Below are 15,881 nucleotides of genomic sequence, written 5' to 3'. Positions count from 1 at the left end.
AAGATCTGCATTATTAAATAAAAAGTTAAAAAAATTTAATCGACGTTCGAACGCCGGCGAAGTGTTAACCGACGTTGGAACGCTGACGAAGTGTTAACCGACGTTCTAACGTCGATAAAATGTTAACCGACGTTGGAACGTTGACGAAGTGTTAACCGACGTTGGAACGCCGACGAAGTGTTAATCCACGTTCGAACGCCGATAAAGTGTTAACCCACGTTCGAATGCCGACGAAGTTTTAACCTATGCTCGAACACTGACAAAGTGTTAGCAGACGTTTGAATGCCGACGAAGTGTTAACAGACGTTCAAATGCTGATGAAGTGTTAATAGACGTTCGAACGTCGACAAAATGTTAACCGACGTTCGAACGCCGACGAAGTGTTAATCGGTGTTCAAACATCCTTGGTTATTAAAAGAGTAATATAAAATTTTTGGAGGTGCAAGATGAAAAGGTGGAGGTGGAGGGAGAATTGCTCTTAAAATTTAGTTTAACAGTATCCTAGATTTTGAAACTACATATCGAAATGAGAGCTCAAAATGCAACATCCTATTTCCTAATATCTTATTTAGAGGTAAACATACTCAACCTTGATACAAATGAAATCAATATTATGGAACATCTAACAAAAACAATGTGTTTCTTAAACGCATTACCTTACTTGTTCATGACTTCACACCATCTTGACAAAGGCCATAAGTTGAGAGTAATTAACACAATAAAAATATTGCATAAGAATGTGTTTAAAAGATGTTACTTACCATATCATATTCTTACACATGTATTCCAATATGAAGGTAAACACACATTGGGTCCCTATGTTATGAAAAATGTATTAATAATGTTTACAAAGAAATAACAAGTTCAACAAATCATCAAATAAAAAGCTGAACAAAAGAGAGAAAAAGCTGAATAACAGAAGAGAGAAGAGAAAAAGTACGGTCAAATCAACATGGATTTAACGTCGTCAACTTAATGGACAGGACCTTATTCATATATTTTTTATAACATAGGAACCCGATATCTTCATTTTTAAAACCGGATGTAAACACAAATTCAACTCTTAACATGTGGATGAAATAAACATTTAAGCCTAACTATAACTATAGTCAATCCTTCAACTTTCATTATAGTTAATTTATAATACATTGTACATTATTTTTTTTTCAAAATTTCTGGAACAATTTTTAATTCACATTTAATATACGTTAATGGTTAGGAAATATAAAAATTTAGAATGCGAAAATAACGAATATATATAAAAATCAAGGATATTATCATGTAAAAGAATTTACAATTAGATAATCATATAAATATAATATATTTAAATTAATTTCATAATTTTTAAGAACAGATTCAATATTAAAAATTCAAAGAATTAAGTTGATTTAATCTTTATTCGTTTCAGAGTTAAAAAACAAATCTTACGTTTTCTAATAAAAAGAGATACAAAATTATAAATAAATCCAATAGTTTTAGTGTTGGGAGGAACAAAATCGTGTTGCAAGAAAACCAAAAATATTAATCTCAATGCAACTTCAACTGCAACTGCGATGATACACTCTGCCACAGGGTACTAGCAAAAGTGTACGTAGCTGAGGATGAACCTATTCTTCTTCTGTAGCGTAGCGCATGTACTTCTCTTTTCAATTGGCCAAAACAAAATAAATAAATGGTATTAATCTGAAGACGTTTACCACAAACGACAAATTCTTCAATCTTTTTTCGGTCCTTCAAATCTCAACCTCACCTTCCACTTTTCACCCTCCTCCTATCTCCCTTCCATTCAGACAAACACTTTCTGTTTCATTCACAACTCAAAACCTCAATCGCCATGTCTGACCAAGGTATTATCCATTCATTTTTTTTCTTCTGGGGTGCTTAAACCCATGTTAAAGTTTTGATTTTGATGGTGATTATTTATTTTCTGTTGCGGGGTCTTCTCTTGTTTGCAGAAGTCGGCAAAGGGTCTCCAAAATCTTCTTCTTTGAGTCCCTATGAAGAAGCTATGGAGGCCTTGTCGTCTTTGATCACTAGACGCACTCGGGCTGATGCTAGCAATGTGGGGGATCAGTTTGACCTGTTGTTTGATTACCTGAAGGTAAAATGTTTGTGAATTGGGCCATTTTTCATGAGATATTGATAATGGTGTGCATTGTCTAATCCTGTAGATGCTAGATTTGGAGGAGCCAATTGCGAATATGAAGGTTATCCATGTGGCTGGGACCAAAGGGAAGGTACTCTCACTTCACTTTGGTGGTTGCTTGGAAATGAGGCCATAAGTTGAATTTGTTTAGTGATTGCTATGTGGCTGGTCACTGGTGTTTTGTGGCTCGTTATAGTTAGAGATAACTGATAAGTGTGGCTTTGGATTTCTTATTCTATGTTTTTCTTCACGGTTAGTAACTCTATTTATTTTGATGATGGAAATTGTTTTTATTATACTGGGGTTTTATAGGGATCTACATGCACCTTCACAGAATCTATATTACGTAACTGTGGTTTTCGCACCGGACTCTTTACATCTCCTCATCTCATTGATATCCGAGAAAGATTTCGTTTGGATGGGTGAGTGATTCATATTCATATGTTGATCTTTTGGTGTTTTTCGTTAACATCTACTTGTGTCTTTTTTCATTTTTGTGTTAATTTGGTATTTTGATTGGGGATTTGAATTGTTTGTCATTATGAGTCTATCATCTATTTTTTATAGGGTGAATACTAATTTAGCGAGTGCATTCTAGTTATTTTCTGAATTGATTTGTTTTCCTACGAAATTATTCTTTAGTATTGGTACTTTTGTTAATTTCCATTACACATGCAGATCTAGGATAGGAGAATATATTGTATTATGCCTTTACTTGCAACATAATTGCAGTTCTTTAATTCTGCAGAAAGGAAATCTGTGAAGAGAAATTTTTAGCATATTTCTGGTGGTGTTATGACAGACTGAAGGTATGCTTATGTGCATAAATATTTCATTGACATTTATACTGTCAGCTTTTTGATGATGGGGTGGAAAAGCAGGTCATGCTTTTCTCAATTTATTTTGAACCTGAGCCAAATTGCCTTGCTACTATATTTTTATTGGATTACACTATTACTAGTAATTTATTCCAACTTAGCTCTACATTTCTTTAAGAGTCCACCAATTACTCTTAGAGCAACCAAAAGAATATTTTCTGCTAACTTAGTCTGAAGTTTTGAAGCTATGTCATTGCTCCCTTTGAAGTTATTGCGTTGTTTCAGAAGAAAATAGTAAAGGAAGAGCAACTAACTGGTCCTTCTGGCACCCTTGATAAGATTGTGTGAACTGGTACAACATACGGAAGAAAGGGGTCTTAAGTGTAATGTAACTTGAGAAAAAGGAACAACAGGTTGTATGTTTTAAACTCATGGTGGTTAGTGTCAATTTGAAAATCATATGTGACAAAATAAAAATGGGAAAAATAAGAAGAAAAGCAACACAGTTTTACTTAATAATATGGTGAGTCTATTAGCATCACCTTCTGTTCTGCAAACCAATGCATATTTGTACCATGACAATAACAGTTGTGGTGTAGTATAGCAGTAATACCGTAGTTAAGTTTATATCATCAAAATGTTCATGTTCCGGTCACTTTTACAATTTAATTTGATGTGCTTGCTAATAGTAATAATGTAATTGGTTCATGTTTTGGTGGTGTGCAGGAAAAAACTGATGAAAACATTCCAATGCCCACTTATTTCCGTTTTCTTGCCTTACTTGGCTTCAAGATATTTGCAGCAGAGCAGGTTTGTTTTCCATGCTTTAAATTTCTAAGAAAAATCTTTCAGTGTATATTCTATTTTTTCTTTATGTTATCTTAAATGAATAAGAGCTTCTTTCTTTCTGAACTTTTATGTAGGTTGATGTTGCTATATTGGAGGTTGGATTAGGTGGCAAGTATGATGCCACAAATGTGGTATGTTTAAAATTTCATTGGAAACATGTTTGTCTAACATTACAAGACTACAAGAGTAATGAGCATTGAAACCTCGGATATGTATGTTTTCTATGAAGCTGTATCTAGGAACAAGCTCATGCAGATGTGTTGATATTTCAGGTTCGGGCCCCTATTGTGTGTGGAATAACTTCTCTAGGGTATGACCACATGGAGATTCTTGGTTAGTTTTCTATTTTTGAATTCTAGGTAATCACTAGTTTAATTCATGGCTATTGTGTATGAAAATATATGTTTAGAAATTTGTATATTATACAAATGTTTCAGAATATCGTTGAACATAATGTTGCTATGCCACTGCTTTGTTCAGTGAGTTTAGTTTGATCATTTTATAATTAGGGAATACTCTGGGAGAAATTGCTGGTGAGAAGGCGGGTATCTTCAAGGTGTTTCTTAGAATATAAATCTTCTTTTGAAGGATAAAAATTATTTTTGCTGCTTCTTTGCAGTGTTCACTTTCTTGCTGAGAATTTCATTTCTTTATTTGTTTGTTTGGTTTCAGAATGGGATTCCAGCTTTCACAGTGCCTCAACCTGACGAAGCAATGCATGTACTTGAAGAGAAGGCTTCTCAACTAAATGTATGTTCTTTCATGAAGTTGTTTTGCTTTATAAAATAAGTTTGAATGACTCTACATAAAAAGGTGGTGTAACTTGTTGGAGATCTTACATAAACAAAATATATCAACAAGTTACAATATATAAGTGGGTACAAACCTTATCTTATAATTTAATTTTAGAAGGCTACGTTAGGCTTAAAATTCTAACTCTAAGATAATTAAATGAATATAATATCAGCATGTCAATATTAAGTAAAATGGTACAATTTTACAGTGTGTTTAGGATTAAAAGTTCAAATTTACTACACATGTGATGACTGAGTAAAACTTAACATACTTTGTTTGGATCTTATTTATTTTGTCAGAGGGTGTTATATAACTAAGACTTAATTATGAGAATTGTCTTTCTTGGAAAGAGAAAAAAATACCCTCGATGTGATTCAGCGTGTCTTGTCATTCTCATAGTGCATTTTATCAACTTGTGTCTTCATGTATGGTGTACTTTTTTTCATCTTTCAATGGTCTTTTGAAAGTCAGGGTAGACATAACATTAAATCCAAGTAGCTTTTGTAGCTGCATTCATTGAAAATGTTAAGTCTTTGGTCCTTGCTTTCAATCAGCTTAGTAAATCTTGCCAATGTCAGGTATCTCTTCAAGTGGTTACTCCATTAGATGCCCAATTGCTAAATGGTTTAAGACTTGGGCTTGAAGGTGAGCACCAATATGTAAATGCTGCTCTTGCCATTTCACTGTGCTTTACATGGCTGAAAAGGACTGAGCATATTGGAGATATCTATTTGGAACAAACTGTAAGTTTTAAAAAGTATATTTTTTTTTATCTTTTTCTTTTATACCTTATTGCTGAAGTGATTCTATACCTGCATGAAGGACAAGTTGCCAGAGCAGTTCATAAAAGGTTTAACCAGTGCAAGTTTGCAAGGAAGGGCACAGATTGTTCCTGACCAACACCTGAAGGGTGAAAGATCAAATAGACTTGTTTTCTTTTTAGATGGGGCTCACAGTCCTGAAAGCATGGAAGTGTGTGCAAGGTGGTTTTCTCTGGCCATTAAAGAGTACAGCCCAGACCAAACCTTGTTTCATCAGCAACTGGATAATTCTAAATTCTCACATGAAGTAGTGAAGACGCACAATGGAGAAAGAGTATCCCAGGGAAAATCCACTCCGGTAGAGTATAGATTTAAAAACTAGATTTGTTTTAATTTAAGCACATACAAACTGAAGTTGGGTATGTCACTGTAAAATGAAGTTATGCAATGTCTGTTCTGTTGAGCAGGTTCTATCCATAGATATTTTAACCAAGAATAGCTATTGTTGAGTAATATCTAATGCACTTAGTTAGAAAATCACCATTTAGAGAGCCTGTCATGTGTTTATCCTTACTTCCGAAAGGCATGTGGATTACTCTTATAGCAACCTTAGAAATACAGATTATAAACTTCTTCAGACCTGATGTTTTTGAAGTCTATAACTTGACATAGGCAATGATCTTCTTAGTAAGCTTATCCCATTCTATTATTTAGATATCAGTTTAGAGCATTAAAATCACCCATGGAATGTTACCATGTTACATATCTGAACAATTTACTCATGCAAAAAGAATTCTGGTTGTAGCTTTGTTATCCTTGTTTGTTGAGAATTTAGTTTGCACACTGTTCTTGGCTGACATTTGACTAACACATCTGGGAGGTGAGAGATGTTGACCACTAAACTAGGTTGCATTATCAGAAGAAATTAGATGCAGATAACGTGTGTCAACTGTCATGATTTGACGTCAAACACCCTGTTTTTATGTTTTTGTTTAAAATCAACTGATTCATTTGTCCTTTTCTCGAATGAACCTGATGTATTTCATACCAGGATGATGATCAGATGCCATCAGATGTCTTTTAAGTTTCTTGTTTTCACTTTAATTAGAAACTCATGATACACAAGAGTGAAAATGCCACATTTCTTTTTTAATTGGAATTGAAGTCATTGAATTACTTGCAGATATTGCTGTTCAATTGTTTGACTGTCAGGGATCCGCAGTTGCTTCTTCCTCACTTAATGAAAACGTGTGCTGATAACGGTAAATAGTTTTCTTGATTATGCTAGAACATACTCACCAAATAATGAAAATAGTTAAAAGATATTTAATTAAAGCTTAACATTTGGGATTTTGGCAGCTTCTTTCTCTGTTAGTCCTGTAATTAATTATGTTTAGTATGAGGAAAAAGTAATGTAAACATTTTCCCAATGATTTTTTATCTCTGAATAAAGTTATTTGGTCCATGGAAATTAAGAAAGAACTGAATTGAAATTGTAGGTGTCTACTTCAAGAAGGCTCTTTTTGTACCAAGTTTGTCTGTGTTTAATAAAGTTGGACCCCAGGCTTTTACTCTCACTGATCCCAAAGTTGATCTGTCATGGCAGTTCAATCTTCAAAGAGTGTGGGAAAATCTCATGCAAAGCAGCAAAGGTAGTGATGATTCAGGATTGCTTTGTAGGTTATGGAATATACTTAGCCTTTTTGTTGATTCAGGAATTCGTATGTGGAACTAGAATAATCTCTAATTTTCCACATCCCTTTTCTTTTTTTCCTTCACGACTTGTTCCTATTAAGTTTGAGGCCTTAGAATATTTTATGGCTTGAACAATCTGTTTGAGATTACTTGGCTTAGCAGGTAAAAACACCGACATTGTTTCTGAAGAACTAAAAGATGACATGGAAACGAGTGCCAGTAACTGTGAACACAGCGCAGTGTTTCCGTCACTGCCATTGGCAATCAAATGGCTTAGGGACAGAGTGCAACAGAATCAGTCACTTCGTTTACAGGTGTCAGATTACACTCTAGTATCACAGTTGGGAAATTTAATCAATGTTGAATCAAATTTCTTGGAAATCATCAATTTGGTGAATCCCACTTCTAATTCATGAGAACCATCAAATTAGAGATTTTCAATGAATTTCAGTCAATAATATCTGCAAAATATACATCTTTTTTCATCTGTACAGAATTCTGACTGCAAATTTATGTGGTTGATGAATCAGGTCCTTGTAACTGGCTCTTTACATCTTGTTGGGGATGTGTTGAACTTAGCCAAGAAGTGATTTTCATTGGGAGAATTTGAAGATTCCTTCAAGATTGGGTTTCCGTTCTAAAGCTGGGTGAGTTTTCTCTGGCATTGACACAGTTCATTGTTGAGCTGGTTGTGCACTTCGGTTCTGAAAATTCAATAGTGTGTGCTTGTCATCAACCCAACGCCATTGGACATTCACTTGATACATCTACTGCGTTGGTTAATTTTCTCGTATTGATCTTGCTTCCAAAGAAATGTACACTCTTACCGTATGAAGAGCTAATTTATTTTGGAATACCGAAGAAAGTCACAATTTAACTTACAGTAGGAAGGCGTTTTAATGTGATTATTTCAATTGTAAATTAAGAAATAAAAATCATAATTAACGTAACAATATATAATATTTGTGAAATTCGACAACAAATATTATAATGTCGAAACCACGTGTTCAATTTATAACTATAGCACCATAACGTATCTTACGGTATGGCTGCGTCTGAGCCACAGCTGATATATGATAGTATTTAACGCATCGAACGGCAGAGGATGCTGGTTCCACTAGAAGTGCGTGTCGCGCCCACACCCAATTTTCTCATCCGCTCGTGACGTCCCCTCCACGTGTCACCCAACACACGCGTCACTCCTCCCACACTACTCACAAACATTGCATCTCTCTCCACCTCAGCACATCCATAAACGGCATGTCGTTTAACAGTCCCTCCGAAACCACCACCAGCACGCACCCTACGCACAGTGCTTCCCCTATCCACGACACGTCGTTCGTGTGCTTCAGAAAAGTCAAACCTGCGTTTCACGTACGTCCAGAATTCCTTGTTGACTATATGTTCATTTTATTTTATTTAATTAAATATTTTGTAATAATATTAGCAATGAATAATACTTCAGCATCAACTTGTCTGGGTGGTGTAGTTGGTTATCACGCTAGTCTCACACACTAGAGGTCCCCGGTTCGAACCCGGGCTCAGACATTTTTTAAAAATAACTTTTTAAATAATATTCGAAAAACAATTTACTAAAGAAAAGAGAAAAAAAGAATAATTTTACAGAGAGTCATTCTCCCTGCACCTCACCACCCTCATCCTGCACCTCCAAAAAAAATTATAATTCCAAATGTGTCCTTTCAGAGTCAAGAGGAGAGAGAAAAATATTGTTTAAAAAGGTTCACTCAATTTGAAACCCTAAAACTTTAACTCATCTTCTTCTTCCCTTGCCGCATCTCACTCCCTGCCGCATCTCAGTAAAACCCTAGACCTACACCCCCTCCTTCCTCCCTCTTTTTCTCTCCGTCATTTGTCTCTGGCATCCGCTGCTTTGCTCGCGTTCCTCGTTGGCGTCTAGGTTAGTAGCTTCCATCATGTAATATATTTGTTTCCTGTGCTTGGTTGGGTTCGTGGGTCGTGATTGGGTTCGTGGGTCGTGATCAAATCGGAGCTCGCAGAGGTGCACGCCGCAGTTGGAAGTGCGGCAAGGATCAGAGCCGCAGTTGGAAGTGCGGCTCGCTGGAGGTGCACGCCGCAGTTGGAAGTGCGGTAAGGATCAGAGCCGCAGTTGGAAGTGCGGCTCGCTGGAGGTGCACGCCGCATTTGGAGGTGCGGCAAGGATCAGAACCGCAATTGGAAGTGCGGCTCGCAGGAGGTGCACGCCGCATTTGGAAGTGCGGCAAGAGGTGCGCCGCATTTGGAAGTGCGGCAAGAGGTGCACTTGGAAGTGCGGCAAGAGGTGCACTTGGAAGTGCGGCAAGAGGTGCACTTGGTATCCATGAAGGCATTTGGTATGTTCACTGTTAAGCAGAATATATAACCTATGTAAGATTTATTCATTTCTTTTGTATCATTCGGTAGATTTTAATCTTTTCCTCAATCACCTTACACATTGTTTACACTTTTTATATAAGCTTACGTTTTTTTCTCCAACTTCTTTTTAACCTACTCTTTTAAAGTTCTCTTAAACTTTATAATATGTGAAATTAGTTTTACTATTAAGGATGTTTCCTAATTTCTGAAAAAATACTTTTGTGAAAGGATATAATTTTTTTCCCTCTCTCGCTCACACTCACAGTATATAAATCTCCCAAAACCCACCACTATGACCACCATCCCAGCATTGTACTGATATAATTAAAAAAACATTAAATAAAAAATTTGCAGGGTTTATAAAGAAGGAATATTTTTGTGCTTGTGGTTGGGAGTTAAAAAAATGGTTGGGGATTAAAAAAATTTATTTTATTAATTACTGTTTTGACTTTTTATTAAATGAAGGGTAAATAAGTAAATTTGGGGGTGCAGGATGAGGTGAGGGAGGTGTAGGAAGACTCACTCTTTTACAGATTCACCCTGGATAGGCATTTTTTTTTTAAAGTCTTCATAATTTCATACATAAAACCACATGCCGGCACGTGCGCTTCGTTAAAAAGCTGACCAAAAGTAGCGGAGCCCATAGATCGGGCCCATTCTTGAAGCCCAATGACGCGAGCCTCGTTGGAAAAAGGAGGACAAAGTAAAAATACCAATTATTATTATTAACTATTAAATTAAAAAAAGGTGCTAGGTACGTGCTTGGCTGACCCGGCGAATTGAAGTTGAGGGTGGGGTCCAATCCTGTGTATGAAAGAGCACGCTATTTTGTTTAGAGTCCTCCCTCTGCAACACGTTCCTTCCAAACGACGATAGAAAAAACAACTTTCGTTCTGCTATCTAGGGCTCTATTCCGATTCCGAGTCCGAACCCCCTCAATGCTTATCTGAACTAATTAGGTCGTCTTCACTTGCGCTTTTTCTCTGCATTGTATCGATTTCCATGGAGGAGTCTTCCTACACCGGTCTTCCCACTAGCCACTTGCTTGGTTCAGTTCCTGTAAGCGAGAGCATCTTTCGTTTTTCTTTTCTAATTTGTGCTCTTTGCTTGTCATATCGCTTCACTTCACTCTCTGCATGCTCGATCGTCTTCAACTGTTTTCATATTTTTTTAGGAATTAAGTTAATTGTGTGGAAATTTAGCGGAAGGAGTGGGATGAAGTGAAATTATGGAATGACAAGTGTAATCGGTTGATTCCACGATTATAAAATAGCTAGAGCTGTAGTGTAAGGTTATTTCTAAATTAAGTAAGAGAACCGCGGCGCCTCCGTTAAATGTGTTTGTGATTTTAAGATATTGACATTAATTGATTTTGTTAACTCATAGTTTTGATTTTTATGGTTCATGTTGAAGCGATGGAAAAGTTACTTTGTTGAGGAGCATGCGTGATCTTTGTTACTTTATAATCATTCTGTTATTCCTGTGTGATTCTTTGTGATAGTAAAGTAACAGGTTCTGTTAATCTGTTTGGTACTCAGGCTGTCATTACTGAAGAAAATAATAGCACGAAACATGTGGGTATGGATTTATGCATCGAGCTTCCGTTTCTTGTATTTCCTACTTTTAAAGTTTAAGTGCTTCTAGCTAGTTGCTTATGAACACATATATATGATGCATGTAGCCACTGATGAGAGTATGCAAATATTCCCTCCAAACAATGGAGTAGACCGAGGAACTGGATATCAAACGGTTGGCGGCCGTACTGGTATGTTCTCTAATTTTTGTGACTTGGAGAGTTCAGAGATAAATTTCTTTATCTGATTTTTCTCTCTTCCTTTTCTCTCCTTTTAAATGATTTAACAATATATTGGTAGTCTATGGCTGTTTCCTGGTGAATTTAGTACATGACAGTGAGACACTAATCGGTATACTGTATTGTCAATTCTTGACTAATGAAGGGGATCAGGAGTTTTTTTTTTTTTTTTTAGCTGTAGGCATCTTACAACTGAACAATTTAACTGGAACTTTCAAGCAGTCCCTCCCTGTTGCCTAGTCTCATGATATTGTCTACTGATTTGTGTTATATCTTCTAAATTAGTTGTCATTAGTGAATTTCACCTATTCCTAACAATTGAAATTGTAGGAAACACCAAATATAATCCCATATCTTTAATCTACTATCGTTTGGGGGAGAGTTAGCATATTCTTCAATTTCTTTAATGTGTTACTGTTTTAATGTTATGCATGCTTAAAATTTGTTTTCAATACTCCCAAGTATTGTTGTTTAATCTATGTTCCTTTTACCTTTGTTCTTTCCAGGGCTATGAAGCCAACGTGAACTGCTTAAATATGTCCAATAATTAAGTTCAAAATTAATAGTTATTTTATTTTATTTTATTTTATTTCCATTCTTGACCAAATTATCTATTTACTTTAGCTATATTTTGACCCCTTTTGCCTTGTGCTACTTGATGAGAAAGCTATTATGCATTGCTGTCACTTAGATAATAAAATTTAATTTTCTCTTTATGCCTGCATAACAGGGTTCAAATGGTAATAAAAACAATCCCTAATTAGACTTACAAAGAATTTATAGTAGAATAAAGTAAAACAAAGTTTAAAAGTTACGCAATTTCATTAAATTGCCACCCAATTATGATCATTAAAGACAGTCAACACTAATAATTGCATATCTTAAGTGTCAGTTCCAAATATTATGCCAATTTTTTTCTGGATTTTATATTATGTACAAATTTGAGTTTAACCATTGACCAAGGTTTACACCCATATTGATTCTATAATCAGATTTGCGAATAGTGCTCATTTGTATTTTCATTTTCCATGGTCACTTGCTGATATAGAAATGGTGTTCATTATTCTCTTGTTTCTTCATCTCAGAAGCTTTTGAACAACAGCCAGCAAGCAACTGGAGGGGAGTCTTTAGCATCTCATCGTATTCACAGTATTTTGATGTAGACACGGATGTTGTCGTAATCAGATTAATAAGTTCTCTGAATCCAGTTGCGGGAGACTTCTTCAGCAAGATAGATGCTAACCCTGATTTGTGCGTTATTATTTTACCTTTTATACTTTCAATTATCAAAATAGAGAAACTCGTTTTGATTACATAGTGAATATATGGGAGTTGAGGGAAATTTTAATTTAATTAAACTGTTACCATAACATTTTTTTTCTTCACACCCCTCCATTTTTTTTTCTATATCTATTTTAGTTAAAGGGGACATTTGCTAGTCATGACTAGATTTTCAGCACCCTTCCCTAAAAATCGTAAATGGTGCATTTAATGGATATCGGATACTAAGGTTGCGATTCTTTTGTGATAGATATGGGCTTATATGGATCTCAACAACACTGGTGTTTGTGCTTGCCGCACTTGGAAATCTGGCTACGTTCCTTATGCAAAAACATGCTGATAACAGTACGTCGTGGAGCTTTGATGTCAGCTATATGAACGTGGCTGCATGCTCAATCTACGGTTATGCAATTGTGGTCCCATTGGCATACTACTTCTTCCTTCAGTATATGGGTTCAAATGCCAGCCTTATAAGATTTTGGTGCATGTGGGGGTATTCTCTCACCATTTTCATCATGTCTTCGGTAAGTTTCTGCTTTCTCCAACGTGGTAAATTTCATTCTGAAGGTTTTTATATTACAAATAATATTGCACAATTATTTATACCACACATGTTCAGTTGGGGGAATGTGGCCCTGAAGGCGAAATTTGAAATGGACAGTGCCTCAACAAGTGAGGCGCTCTTCCTTAAAAGCTCGAAGGGCCTTTGGGCTCAGACTCCAATCCCTCCTCACCATGTAAATAGCACGTTGACCAAAAATAAAACCATGCAAAAAATACCATTAAATCTCAGGTGGTGAGGACGTTGTAGTGAATGGATTGTGTCGCAGAATGAATTTTTTTTCCGATTCTGTGCTGCGTTCTTATAATATATCCCAATGTCCAGATTGGATGCGTGACTTCTTTTCACGTATTTGTATTTAAGTTGTCACTGAATTTTATAATTTGTGATAGGAAATTACATCACTAGTTCACTAATCATACTTTAACTTTGTGGAGACTTTCGCATTTCGATCTAATTCATATTTCTTTGGACACTTTCAGTTCCTGTTGTTAATTCCTGTTGAGTTTCTTCGGTGGGTTATAATACTCCTTACGGGTGTTGCCTCAGCAAGCTTTGTTGCTTTAAACCTGAGGTTTTACATAGAAGGCAATGAGCTTTCGGTGGCGATTATTGCTGCATTTTTGTTGCAAATAGCTTTGGCAATCTTCATCAAGGTTTGGTTCTTTCCGTAGCTAAAATGCTCTGCAGCAGTGAAGAATAAGCCCCGAACACTGTCATTATGAACTCACTGCATTGGCTAACTTTGTTCAAGACGAGAGTGGAATTGTCTGAAGCAGAATTGGTTTGCTTATTTTCGATTTACTAGAATGGAATGGTAAAGAATTGCAGAGGAATTAGTGCGAATTTCAGTATCAGCCCGATCAGAGTTTCTGTATCATTTTGGCTTAATGTGGAAGACTCAATACCCGGGAAGGGGATAATGAATGATCATGATTTGTAGTATCTGTGTATCTTTGAGCTTTTTGCATGTTTCTGTAAATATACAGAATCAAGTAAATCTTTTTTTAATTGATTTTTTAAGTAACTGTTTTACGTGGAGCCTAGGCAATTTCTTGTACGGTGAATCAAAATTTTGTCATGCCATCATCCTTTGGAAAGTGACATTGTATCTCGGATCACCCTTGCTTCTTATTTTTAGTTCAATAACAACCTGGTAGAGTGCAACAAGGCGTCCTATCGCCTGAGCTTAAGCATGATATGCATGCTGAGTTTTTAGTATCATCTAATTATAATTAAAATATAATTAGAGGAGTTTAGCAGCTAATTGTAGTTTTGTTGTCAAAAAAATAGTTTTCATCAATTAAATCAAAAGCTTTTAAGTACCAAAAATTTATTAAGTAAATTGACTCTTACAAATAAAAAAAGGAAGACATTTTTTTAGTTCAATTTCTTCTTGTGTTATAAATTTAAATAAATTTATTTTCTTGTTTTGTTCCTCCGTTTAATGTGTAATTGATTAACATTATTACAAAACATTTTTACTTTTAAATATTATATATTGTTCAGTGATTGAAAATCCTCCTTCAATAAATACCAACTTCTTACACACTTTTTTTTCGATTGTCACTAATCATAAATATGTTAAAGAATTTTACTCCATGTCTTAATATGTCCAATTATCTTCTATAACCAATCTTCACTTATTTATTTATATATTTCTTCTTTAATGAAATTAAGATTATTAGTGTTGCATATATAAAATTTAAACAATAATTTATAGAAACGTAATCTCATTCAAATTGATTTATTTTTAACCTATATTTTTCTTTAATTTTTAAAAATCAAATTATAATTTTCATTGAAGATTTCCAATTATTATAAATAAAATAAAACATGTAACATCCCATAAATACAGTCATAAACCATACAAATAGAATATTCACATATATTAATATATCAATTCAGTCTTACATTTAAAGAGAATAAAGTACGCTCTCCGAACGGTCTTACATAAGCTAATACAAATAAAGATGTTTAATCTAAGCGTACCTGACCGAACGGTTTACAAAATAGAAATACCGAACGGTCAAATTAATCAAAAAGGGGAGGGGTCGTTCTAATACAGCACTCTTAATCTAACTAAACTAAACAGATAACCGAACGTACTACTGTTCGGCCTTCACTTCAACATCGACGAGATTTTCTTCCTCCAAGATTCCTTCTTCAAGCGTCTCCTCAAGCAACGCCTCTCTATCTGCTCACATCCACACGGATGATCATTGCAATTGACAAGGACGAGACAATGAAAAACACAGGGTAATCTTATTTAATTTAATTCAAGTAATAACAGACATTTCTCAACATATCAAACATATCAAATATTCCAATATACAAATCAATCAATTTCTGAGTTCAATCAATTCCTGATACTAGACTGACTGTCCGGACTGTATGAATTCTGTGTAGCTAGACGTTCGCGCACCCAGGTGGTGTAGCGACTGGAATTTATCATCAGTTGCCACCCGAGGTTAGTCCCTTACATCCAAAGTACCCCTAAGGACTAGGACCTCCTGCCGTTCCCACACATGACATACTCCCCTCTACGTGAGGACGAGCACTCATGAAACATCAGGATGAATCGCCAGCTAAGCTTTGTCCACATTCATACTTTACAAATTCCAACTTTCATCCAAGAGTCGTTCCTCCCTGGAACGCTCGTTCAAAATCCACAACCATCATTTCATCTCATATACTGTTCATTCTTTATAATTTTTCACTTTAATATCATTTTCATCTTCCGTTCCAATTACATAAAATGACGAGCGCTCAGCCCTCTTCATAACGA

General features: G+C 35.4%; 2 protein-coding genes and 1 non-coding gene across 4 annotated transcripts; all 3 read left to right on the top strand.

Annotated features, from left to right (window-relative positions):
* Positions 1–1,557: 1,557 nt before the first annotated feature.
* On the top strand, positions 1,558–7,947 carry DFB (DHFS-FPGS homolog B). Of its 2 annotated transcripts, none has more exons than XM_088093238.1 (16): positions 1,558–1,847; positions 1,956–2,101; positions 2,172–2,237; positions 2,459–2,568; positions 2,895–2,955; positions 3,691–3,774; positions 3,888–3,944; positions 4,086–4,146; positions 4,323–4,369; positions 4,486–4,563; positions 5,187–5,351; positions 5,431–5,727; positions 6,553–6,631; positions 6,869–7,021; positions 7,224–7,378; positions 7,595–7,947. In XM_088093238.1, the coding sequence occupies exons 1-16, from the start codon at positions 1,835–1,837 to the stop codon at positions 7,652–7,654; spliced, it is 1,632 nt and encodes a 543-aa protein (XP_087949364.1). In that variant the 5' UTR covers positions 1,558–1,834; the 3' UTR covers positions 7,655–7,947. The 2 variants fall into 2 exon arrangements, with proteins under 2 accessions (XP_087949364.1, XP_047182243.2); XM_047326287.2 differs by having other exon boundaries at positions 1,687–1,847; positions 7,227–7,378.
* Positions 7,948–8,538: 591 nt separating this feature from the next.
* TRNAV-CAC (transfer RNA valine (anticodon CAC)) lies at positions 8,539–8,612 on the top strand. Its single transcript has one exon. It is a non-coding gene; the product is annotated as a tRNA-Val (tRNA).
* A 1,609-nt stretch (positions 8,613–10,221) lies between these two features.
* LOC124848577 (uncharacterized) lies at positions 10,222–14,134 on the top strand. The gene is made up of 6 exons (XM_047326294.2): positions 10,222–10,496; positions 10,976–11,015; positions 11,119–11,202; positions 12,336–12,501; positions 12,782–13,055; positions 13,576–14,134. Exons 1-6 carry the CDS (start codon positions 10,440–10,442, stop codon positions 13,765–13,767), a joined length of 813 nt encoding a protein of 270 aa, XP_047182250.1. The 5' UTR covers positions 10,222–10,439; the 3' UTR covers positions 13,768–14,134.
* Positions 14,135–15,881: the final 1,747 nt, after the last annotated feature.

This window comes from Vigna umbellata, chromosome 1 (assembly GCF_029865625.1).
Source record: "Vigna umbellata cultivar VRB3 chromosome 1, Vumbellata_1.0, whole genome shotgun sequence".
Classification (NCBI taxonomy): Eukaryota; Viridiplantae; Streptophyta; class Magnoliopsida; order Fabales; family Fabaceae; genus Vigna; species Vigna umbellata.
Note: the sequence above shows the minus strand (reverse complement) of the source record. Positions and strands in the feature narration are given on the sequence as shown.

Coding starts and splice junctions, on each gene's coding strand:
- LOC124848577 (XM_047326294.2), top strand. CDS start 10,440: ATGGAGGAGTCTTCCTACACCGGTCTTCCCACTAGCCACTTGCTTGGT. Junction 11,016..11,118: donor TAATAGCACGAAACATGTGG/GTATGGATTTAT, acceptor TGATGCATGTAG/CCACTGATGAGAGTATGCAA. Junction 12,502..12,781: donor ATAGATGCTAACCCTGATTT/GTGCGTTATTAT, acceptor CTTTTGTGATAG/ATATGGGCTTATATGGATCT.
- DFB (XM_088093238.1), top strand. Junction 2,102..2,171: donor TGTTGTTTGATTACCTGAAG/GTAAAATGTTTG, acceptor CTAATCCTGTAG/ATGCTAGATTTGGAGGAGCC. Junction 4,370..4,485: donor AGAAGGCGGGTATCTTCAAG/GTGTTTCTTAGA, acceptor GTTTGGTTTCAG/AATGGGATTCCAGCTTTCAC.